The sequence below is a fragment of the Phascolarctos cinereus genome, unplaced genomic scaffold (assembly GCF_003287225.1).
Source record: "Phascolarctos cinereus isolate Bilbo 61053 unplaced genomic scaffold, phaCin_HiC Scaffold_7;HRSCAF=346, whole genome shotgun sequence".
Classification (NCBI taxonomy): domain Eukaryota; kingdom Metazoa; phylum Chordata; class Mammalia; order Diprotodontia; family Phascolarctidae; genus Phascolarctos; species Phascolarctos cinereus.
Window position 1 is genome coordinate 66,899,062 of NW_027556180.1, and position 10,581 is coordinate 66,909,642.

At 56.4% G+C, this 10,581-nt stretch overlaps 1 protein-coding gene across 1 annotated transcript; it reads left to right on the forward strand.

Moving 5' to 3' along the window:
• Positions 1–652: 652 nt before the first annotated feature.
• On the forward strand, positions 653–9,624 carry IHH (Indian hedgehog signaling molecule). The gene is made up of 4 exons (XM_021002813.2): positions 653–820; positions 1,212–1,930; positions 5,323–5,584; positions 7,532–9,624. Exons 2-4 carry the CDS (start codon positions 1,619–1,621, stop codon positions 8,188–8,190), a joined length of 1,233 nt encoding a protein of 410 aa, XP_020858472.1. The 5' UTR covers positions 653–820; positions 1,212–1,618; the 3' UTR covers positions 8,191–9,624.
• Positions 9,625–10,581: the final 957 nt, after the last annotated feature.

Genomic DNA, 10,581 nt, shown 5'->3' on the forward strand with positions numbered 1-10,581 from the left:
TGCTTGTCCTGGAGCCCCAGGTTTTACACACACACACACACACACACACACACACACACACACACACACACACACACGCACCCCTCATTACTCCTCCCCAACCTCTCTGGCCCTTTCTACTGCCGTTGCCTGGATCTCCTACAAGTTTTCCACGTCCTGTTTAATCTGTAGCTCCTAGAAGTGCGCAATCCCGTGTTCCCTTCAGGGGCTTAACCATTGCTGAGTCTACAGAGAGGATTAGCTTACAGATCTTACTCGCAGTTTTACTGAATCAGCCCTCGGTGTCATTTTTACCTTCTTGTTCCTATTCATTTTGTGGTCCACTATGTGCTAAGGTTCTTATTATCCCTTTCAATTATAACCAGTCATTCTGCCACCTCTATTCGTTTCACTAATTGCTCCATCCTGGCTGCTCTACCTTATACCTTGTACTGAAACTGCATTCTACTTGTTCTGACCACATTTCCAACTTCAAAAGACCTATTAAAATCCTATTGTTCTCCTAGAGCGTCTCACCCCCACCCACCTACCCCAGCTGGCGGGACAAACGTGTGACTGACATCTGGGGTGTACACAATAATGAGACAAAAATCCGGGGGTCAGATCGGAGAGAGCCGAGGGAGAGCTTATGCAGAGAACAGAAATACTAGGCTGAGCGGCGTGTAGGTATTGAGGTCCGAGGTACAGCGCCGGGGTGTCGATGACCTCCCTGGGTCTTTCGTTTGTCTCCCCGCAGGGAACATCGTGGGCGACTGTGCGGTCCAGCCACTGTCCCCTGCCCCTCCCGTCCGGCCGCGCCGAGTTCTGCGGTCAACATGGGGTGAGACCTCCTGCCCTAGAGATTTGCGCTTTGGCAGGGTCCCGCCCCAACCCCCCCTCCCCCCAACCCTCCACCCCGGCCCCAGCCCCCTGCAGCTTGGCTGAGCCCAGAGGCGAGGCCAGGGCGGGGCGGGGCGGGTCCCGGCGGGCGGGGAGGGCAAACCCAGGAGGTGCTGGGGGCACAGAGGGCAGCGGGCGGGCGGCCTGGGATCGGGGCAAGGGCTAGTGCCTGGGGCCGCCCGCCCGAGGGGGAGGAGGCTGCGGCTGCCCCTGTCGCAGGTTCGCTGGGGAGCGGGAGGGAGGCAGGGACATGGATAGGGTGCGGTCTGCGCGGGGCCCGAGCCCGGATCTCTTCCATTTCCCCTCTCACTCGGCCCCGGGCCGCGCCGCAGACGGCAGCAGCTCCCGTTCTGCCCGAGTCGCCTGACCGCCGGGCCGGGGTGCAAACCGCGGGGTCCGACCAGCCCGCCGGTCCGACCAGCCCAGCCCAGCCCAGCCCCACCGGCCCGCAGTCCCGCCGCCCCCCGCCGCCGCCGCGTTGCCAAAACAAACGGGCCGGCCTATTTATTGGCGGCCGGCGGGCTGGGCAGCTCAGAGCCGAGGCGCCGAGGGGGACAGAGCGCCGCCACCAGCCCGGGCCCTGGGCCCCAGTCCCCCACCACCCCGTAGAGCTCCGTCCCGCCCCCGCCGATGGCGCTCCCGCCCGGAGCCCCTCAGCGCCACCCCAACGCCTGAGCGCCCGGCAGCGCCCCCGCCCGCCCGCCCGGCGCCCTCGGCCGCTCCCCCGGGGCTCCCGGCCATGTCTCCGGCCCGGCTCCGGCCCCGACTCCGGCTCTTGCTGCTACTGCTGCTGCTGCTGGCGCCGGCGGCATGGGGCTGCGGGCCGGGCCGGGTGGTGGGAAGCCGCCGCCGGCCGCCGCGGAAGCTGGTGCCACTAGCCTACAAGCAGTTCAGCCCCAACGTGCCCGAGAAGACTCTGGGCGCCAGCGGGCGCTACGAAGGCAAGATCGCGCGGAGCTCCGAGCGCTTTAAGGAGCTCACCCCCAACTACAATCCCGACATCATCTTCAAGGACGAGGAGAACACTGGCGCCGACCGTCTCATGACCCAGGTGAGTACGACCTGCCCGCTGCTGACACCGCCAGCACCCCACGGTCCAGCCGACCCGACCTGGCTGGCACCTTCTTCCAGGCTCCCCGGCCCGCCCCCCTTGGCACCTGCCCACACTGATCCGCCCTGCCCCCTTTGGCCTCCGTCGGGCCAGCTCGTGCCCCACGCCGGGCTCCTGACCTCCCAGCCTCCCCGAGGAAGTCCCGGGGACTCAGACTGGAGCAGGTGCACGCCAGCCCGTCCGGACTTCCAGGGTCGGGGATCAAGGTGGTATAGACTAGAGACGGAAAACCCCGGGGGTGGAGGTACGGTGAGAGAGTGTCCAAAGGAACTCTGACCCGGGGCCACCTCGGACGTCTCACTGTCTCGGGGATCTGCAGGGTTTCTCCCAGCTTAGCTCTCCATTCTGCCCGGGGCTGCGCACTTAACTCCTGAACCCAACCCTCTCTGGTCCCCGGAGCGACGCAGCTAGGAGCGCGGGGACGGGGCTTCCTCTACAACATCCTAGCAGTCTTCTGCGCCGGCCGCTCCTGGAGTTGAGTCCAAGCCAAGTCGGAGACGTGTCTGGGGCTTGAGCGCAGGGACTTGGGGGAGACCAAGCTGCAGAAGATGAGTTGCACTAGTACTGGATCAGGAAGGGGAGGCACCCCTGTGGGAGCTGTCCCTGGAATCCAGAGGCTGTGTATGTTGCGGGGGCTCACGCTAGATGGGGAGATTCACTGTTTCTGACACGGAGACCCAAAGCCGAACTGTGCTCTGGAGATTTCAGGGCTTGGCTGGGGTGGGGGTGGGGGTGAGCAGGAGGGATGGAGCTTTAGAAGTGGGCTTGGATGTGAAAAGGGCCAGGATGTTTGGGGAAGTTAGAAGAGAGCTAACCCGAATGGCCCGAACCTCCCGAGTCCTTTAGCTACAGAGCGGAGAGCCAGAGTTGGACAGGAGAGAATCCCCAAGCTGGCTGGAGCAAATTTGCCTTAAGCCAGAGTGGTAAATGGAGAGAACTCCCGCTCTCTTCTTCCAGGCTCAGCATTCACCCGGAACTTCCCAGTCTGCTACCTCTGTGGCTCTGTGACCACGACCCCCTCCCTCCCCCCCCCAGCATCTGTGCTTTAGCTATGGATTGTGAGGGGGAACACTGGGATTCGTAGTGCCGGGCAGGCCCGAGGCTGTGAGGCCGAAGGTTGGCTGCTGGCAGGCCCGGCTCTGAGGAATGCAGATAAGGATCCCGGCGGCGGGCTCGACAATCATTGACAGCGCCTAGCTTCGGCCCCGGCCCAGGGAGAGAAGGAAGGCGGCCTCTCCGGCCCGAGGAAATAGCAGGAATAGGCTGGGAAAGAGAGGTCAGAGATCCAGAGGCTTATCCGGAAAGGGAAAGAAATGGGGGAAAGGTCCCTTGAAAAGGGAGTAAGCGCCTTGGCCGGGACAGCAGAAGCCCAGGAGAAAAGCTGCTCGGAGCCTGCCTGCAAATTGGCAATTTAGTTTCTTCCAGAAGCGGTTGTCCTCTCTGCCTCCTTCGTCCTACCTCACCCAGTTCTCTTCAGCGCGGTCCCTGCCCCCACCCCACAAAGGTTTGCCGCTGTTGACTCCCGACCCGAGAAGTCCAAGGGTCTGTGAGGCTCGGTTTGACTCTGTTCATATAAGTTCAGCTCTATAAACCAAGGATGTTGTGGTCCCCCCAACCCCCTTCCTGGGTCAGAGTCTCGGATATGTTCCCTACTCGCCCGTCTTCCCCCCATCCTCCCTCTCATGCCCCCTCAGTTATTCCCTTTGCCTTCAGGTCCTGTGTAAGCGTCAGTAGTCTGTATTTTCTTATTCCCAGACGCCGGGACTCCAGGCACACGGGAGTCGGTGGCGGCTACAGCTCATCCCTACAATCCTTTCCCTCCAGTCAAGCTGGCTTTCCGGGTTCCAGGGGTTTGGGGAGTGGGACAGCTACCTGGGTCACTTTTCTGAGCTGCACCGAGGAATCCATTTCTCCTTTCTCGTATGTTATCACTCGGGGTAGCGCGGTGACCCCCGCCCCTCACCAAGGTGCTGAAGGCGCGCGGATCTGGATGAGGACTCCGTTTAGGCTGTCAACCTATTGCTCTCCACTGTCCAGTTCTCCCTTCTTCCCCACTCCCCAGCCCCAACAGCCTTAGGTAACAAGAGCAGTGGTGCTCCTTTGGCCCCCCGACTCAGTGTTTTCCCACTGCGACTGCTCCAGAGCCATGGTCAACTTTCCCGGTCCCTGTCTGGGTCCCTGTCTTTAGATCTGCAGGTTCGGGAAGGAGCCGGCGGAAGGAAAGATGGTCAGTGTCTCTCTCTGACCAGAAGGACGTACTGTCTCTCACAGTACCCAGGGTATAAGAGTTCGGCTGCAGATCAGGGGGGACGATTCAGGTGCTGAGATGTTGGGCTGGGTGTAAGGACCCTTTGCCCAACCAGGGTGCTCTCTCTACACCTGCCTTGGCCTCGACAATCCCACCCTTTGCGGGACTTCCAGCCCTGAGGCTGCGGTGACACCTGCTGGGCATAGCGGTCCCTGCACCCCTTTCCTGTCCCGTTCTGGCCAGTCCTACTAATTTGTATCCTCCTGCCTTTGGGCCCAGCGGCGTTGGGTGGGGAAATGGGCACGAAGCCCCAGAAGCCTATGTCCGAGGCACATAAGAGAGGACAAAGGGATCGAGACTTACACGCGCATGGGCTGGCAGGGAGCTTTGGGCTTGGAAACAGACAAGGAGTGGAAATAGAGGCTCCCACTCGGAACTGGGGCTAATCCTGCTTTAGCCAGGGAACTCAAGGAAGGTTCCGGGGTTTCTGCTCTTAAGAGCCCCGAAAGGCAGGATTTAGGTCTGGCTCATCCTCGTGGAGTCTCTATGTCAGGGATGGAAAAGGGTTCTATCATTTCATCTGCTTTCGCAAGAAGGGACAAAGTTGGGAGGTCGTGGCTAAGGAAGCCGGGCTTGTCCTGTTCCGCAGTCTAGGAGCGCGTGCTCCTGATACCTCAATATTCTCTTATTTGGGCTGTTCAATGTACCCTTCTCCGCATCTCCGGACTCCCGATCTCTGTCTTTTGACGGCCGCTCTCCTTCCCTCCCCCCCCCCCTTTATTTTTCACTGACTCCACAAGTCTTCAGGCACCGCGCCGCAGGCTGAGTTCACTGGGGCGCACGTGAGGTTAGACCCAAGTGAGGCAAGGCAGGAGGGGACAGCAAATTAGGGGTACAGAGCCTGATGATTAGATTGACCGCTTCTTCCCTGGAACAATCTGGCATCTGGGCTGTCTGGGTTGAGCTTCCAGCCCTTTCTGCCCTTCTTCCTCATCCCCAATACGAGACAGCGTTTTCGCTGACGCAGGACCCCTTCAGCTCCTAATCTCCCATTCCCCGACCTCCCCCCCCTTTCCCCTCGCAGCGCTGCAAGGACCGTCTGAACTCGTTGGCCATCTCGGTGATGAACCAGTGGCCAGGCGTGAAGCTGCGGGTGACGGAAGGCTGGGATGAGGACGGCCACCACTCCGAGGAGTCGCTACACTACGAGGGTCGCGCAGTGGACATTACCACGTCTGACCGCGACCGGAATAAATATGGGCTCCTGGCAAGGCTGGCAGTGGAGGCCGGCTTCGACTGGGTCTACTATGAGTCCAAGGCGCATGTACACTGCTCAGTCAAGTCCGGTGAGACTTCGGGTGACTGGGCCCGGGAGGGGCGGGGCCGAGGACAGAGCAGGGGCCGGTCGGAATGAACTGGGGAGGTGAAAAGGGGGTGGGTGGAGAAACAAGGCATAACGGCCCTCAGCAGGACATTGATACCGCCCGCTTCCTCTGCTTGTGACCACTTGTACGTCCCTTGCTTGATAGCCTGATTAGCCAGCACTCTAGAGTGGAGGGTTCAGTGCCCCTACCCCGAGCCTGGGGCCGCAACCCAATGCCACCCTTCAGGATGGGCCCAACACCCCCCAAGCCGCGCGGTGACGAGGAGCAAGACCAAAACGAGATGGACGGATGGAGGGAGCCAGGGGCTGGCAGAACCACTCAGTGCCCAACCCTTTGGGCTGGAGAGTGGAGGTGTTGAAACTGGGGTGCATATGGGAACAGTGTGTTTGCCTGAGGCACCTTGTTTGGGGAGCTGGGATTTGTGCTGTATAGAACTGGATCACAGATCCTTTGGAGATTCAGAGCTTGGAGGGGATTTCTGTATGCCACCGTGCAGGTCAGGGCCCCCCTCCTACTGTGTAGCTCTCTCTGCCCAAGGGGGCGCAGGCGACCCCCAAGCCCTGACGCTGGGCGCTTTGGGGCCAAGCAAAGAATGAGAGCCAGAACGGGCAGCATGGAGTTAATAAAGTGGATTTTCCTGAAATGGCTGCCTTGTCAATCAGAACTGGCTAGAACTGGGGTCTTTCAGCAACCAGTTCCCTACACGGACTTTACATAGTGTCTTTTGAGAGAGTATACAAATTTATTACCTTCCTTCTTACTGAATCCAACCCCACTGGCCCTGCACAGTAACACTATACTCTGAGCCCAGAAATTGGCCACACCAGGACCCTCACACGTTAGCACAGCACATAGATCTCTGCAAATAGCCCTGTATCCCAACCCTCCAGAATCTATTTGTCTCCACCTCAGTGGTCTCATACTGATAGTGTGAATACACTAACATGAAGCCATACACTGAGCCTTCCAAAACACCTTGACCTCAACCAATACTATTCCTAAACCATAACCCCAAATCCATTCACTCATTCCTCTTAATCTTGACCATCCTGATCTCATGTATGGAGTGGCACCACACATTTCTTGACCCCTAATCCTACACTGATTCTGCTCATTGACCTTGGCTCATCCATCAATCTCAAACTGCACTGTCCCAATACATAGAGCTTGCACACTGACCCTGCATGTGGACTGGAACCTGGAGACCTTTGCAATTCATAGTGACCTGAACTTGGCTACTAATGTACAAACTTGTAGTCTGTACTCCATTTCCTCTGCCCCCACATTCCCCTTCCCCCAGTAACTGGACCTATACTTCACTCCACAGACACACAAAGCACAACTTAGGCAGGGAAAGAGCAGGAAAAACTCCAAGGGAAGGTAGTTTTGCCTGGGGAGTGGTCGGCATTTGAATCAGGGATGAGAGATAAAGAATGGAAATGATATTCTATGCAGGAGTGGAGGAAGCAAGTCTATTCCTTTCCTTCTTGCCACTTCTTTCCCATGATAGCACCAGGCTTCTTTTCCTCCCTTCAGTTTTGCAGAGATACCCTTTGTCTCAGTATTACAGAAAGGGCCCTTGAACTTCAGGAAAACCTTCCTCTTCCATCCTGCTCTCCTTCCCCAATTTCCCGTCATGGTTCTTAAGATGGGGGTGGGCTTTGCTGGGGCTTTGGTTGTGTTGTACGTTGTGTTCCCAGAATAAATGGGGATAAGATGAGGTGAAGACAGGGTCTGGTTTGGGACTGGCACTGATGAGGAGTCAGGTTTGCTTGTAGGATGGAAGAGCCAGTCTAAAGGTTGAGGTGGGAGATGCCTCCTCACTATGAGTGAGCTGAGTGGTGAGTCTAGGAATCTGACATCCATGACAATAACCAAGTCTCCCTACCCTGTCCATTCTCCCCACAGAGCACTCAGCTGCAGCCAAGACTGGCGGCTGTTTCCCAGCAGGAGCCAGGGTTCGCCTGGAAAACGGGGCTCAAGTGGCCCTATCTGCCTTGCGACCAGGGGACCGGGTACTGGCTATGGGGGAGGATGGGAACCCAACCTTCAGTGATGTGCTCATCTTCCTGGATCGGGAGCCGACCATTCAGAAGGCCTTCCATGTCATAGAGACCCTGGACCCTCCCCGGCGCCTGGCACTTACACCAGCGCACCTGCTGTTCACTGCAGATAACCACACAGAGCCTGCTACTGGTTTTCGGGCTACCTTTGCCAGCCAAGTGCAGCCTGGTCAGTACGTGCTGGTGGCAGGGGTGCCAGGGCTGCAGCCTGCCAGGGTGTCAGCTGTTTCCACCCGAACAGCCCCAGGGGCCTACGCCCCTCTCACGAAGCACGGAACGCTGGTGGTTGAAGATGTAGTGGCCTCCTGTTTCGCGGCTGTGGCTGAGCAGCGCCTAGCTCAGCTGGCTTTCTGGCCCCTTCGCCTCTACCATAGTCTGTCATGGGGCAGCAGGACCCCAGGAGAGGGTATACATTGGTACCCTCAGCTGCTCTACCGCCTGGGGCGCCTCTTGCTGGATGAAGACAGTTTCCATCCCTTGGGAATGGCAGGGATGGGCAGCTGAACAGTGTCCCAACCCCATTCACCCCCAACCCACCATGCTGGGCATGAAACCTCCCCCACCTCAAATCCCCCTATCGCTCAGCCAGGAGGACTCTAGTCCTGGTGGATGGTGAAGGAGCGTGGGGAGGGAGGTGGGGAAGGGAAGACCGACTTGGTCACCTGGGAGGTATGTCACATTTAACACTGAAGTGAGTGACTCAAGGCTCTCTCCCAACCTGTCACGAAGACAGTGGATGTGGGTTAAGTTAGGTGTCCGGCTTCTACCCACAGAACAAAAACAGCTACCAGGAACCCTCTAGAGACCTTGAAGTTGGCTTATTGCTCCCATCACTCCTAATGAATAAGCAAAGCCCCCACCCCCCTTCACTAACTCTAAGAGGCCTCATGCTTCCAGTCCCAGGTTAAGCCCTTGGGTTAAGGTGCGCCGTCCTTAATGCTGCTAGATTTCCCAAGAGCAGGGTGAAGTAGAAGGTAATAAGTTCCCGGGCATACGGAGAGAGAACTCTAAAAGTTCTTTACTCACCATAGGGGCTCGTAACTTCTTACCAACGCACTCCCGGAGACCCCAAAAGACTCTTGTTATTGGTGGATAGAGTTCTTTAAAGCAACCGGAACCCTGTGATCTAGCCAATAGGATGGGGGCACCCGAGCCACTCCCCTCGAAAGACCTACGCGACCCAAAGAAGGAGAAGAATACTCGGGGAGCCCCTGAAAACGTGTGTGCTTGTGTGGGGGTGGATCCGTCCTTTACCCCAGCCCCGACCCTTCAGGACTGCGTGGAGGGGGAAGAAGGTTCCCCACAACGTGAGATGGGGATGAGGAGCACTGGCTCCCGGACTAAGCACAATTCCTTCCCCATCTAGGTCTCCCCCCACTACACCCCCTCCTCCAGTCGTGTCCCCCCTTCTTATTTATTGGCGCGGAGGGGGAGGTCCGTGGGGGGGTGGTTTTGAAGCATTTTTGTCTTCTCTCTCTTTTGTAATAAACGTTATTTAAGATGTCACAACCGTGGGGCAGGGTCATTGTAATGAGACCAATAAATTGATTCAACGGTGATGTGGGCAAGTCCTTTGCCCCCAAATTTGCATTCTTGCATAGCTACTGAGATTTGTCTACACAGTGTTTTCCTCACATCGGCCGGGTGAATAAGGTAGTACAGCATTACAATTCGCATTTCATATTTTCGCCACAGCGCGATCCCACAGTGATCCTTCCAAACTCCACCTGGTGCTTAATGTAGTTAGCTATGGCAGAGGAGAAAAGCTACCTGGAGATACTATAGTTAGGGGATATCCCCGACTTGATTCGTTTTTCCTTCGACACCTTGGCCTTCTATGTATCTATTTCTACTTCTTGTCTGAGCCCTACTTAAGGTTTGGCATTCTGCCTTAGTCTATGGATAACCCTGCAATAAAAGCTCACTGGGGTACTTTAAGTCTTACAAAATGCTTTCCTCACAAGGAACCTATGAGTCAAGTAGTGGAAACAGTATATTTTATAGGTGTTGTAACTGGGACTCAGAGGAGTAGACGCTGCCTTTTTCTGCACCCCTCCTTAGCGATTCCGCCCATCCCAGACAAGGGATGGGCCTTGGTCCCACCTCCATAACAAAGATAAATTACTTCTCCAAGAAGACAATGTCTAGTTCCAGTTTATGGTCCTGTTCTCCCCTCCCTCTCCCCTCCCATCCAATCCTGTTGAGCACCTGTCAAATAAGGCCATTGTATTGGATGCTCTTTCTGGCCTTTCCCTGCTGACATGCTGGAAGTCTGTTTCTCCCTCTACTTAACTTTGACTTTTGCTCCAGGATTCTCTGACCACCCCCTCTCCACCACCCAAGCGGGTGGCCTCTTAATTAGTAGTACTAGATGGACAAAGAAGGACCGTCCTCCTACTGGACAAACACAAAGCTGCTCTGACTTCAGACAGAAGGGAATCTCAGATGACACTCAGAAGAGAAAATCTTGGGAAACAATGTTGAAGGATGGGTGGCTAGAAGGAGAAAGAGGAGGAAAAGCAGCTTTTGAAAATCTGGCTTTGGTAATTGGGGAAAATAATCTTTAAAAATTAAATTATTAAATTATTTAAAAAAAAAAAGAAATTAAATGTCTCCAGCCCCTATTGCATGACAGCTGCTATATTCACTAAAGAATTCCCCCACCACCAACTCAGCTCCAAATTAGGATGGGGAAAGAGAACACCTCTGACTTCCGCCAATCAGAGGTACAGCAAAAGGCACTGGGTCCCTATGGACTGTAGGCTGTGGCCTGAAAACCTACATGTCTTGAGCCAGTGCCTGGGCTACTGACATTTTTTAAAAATTTCAATATCTTGGAACAGCTAGGTGGTGCAGTGGATAGAGCACTGGCCCTGAAGTCAGGAGGACCTGAGT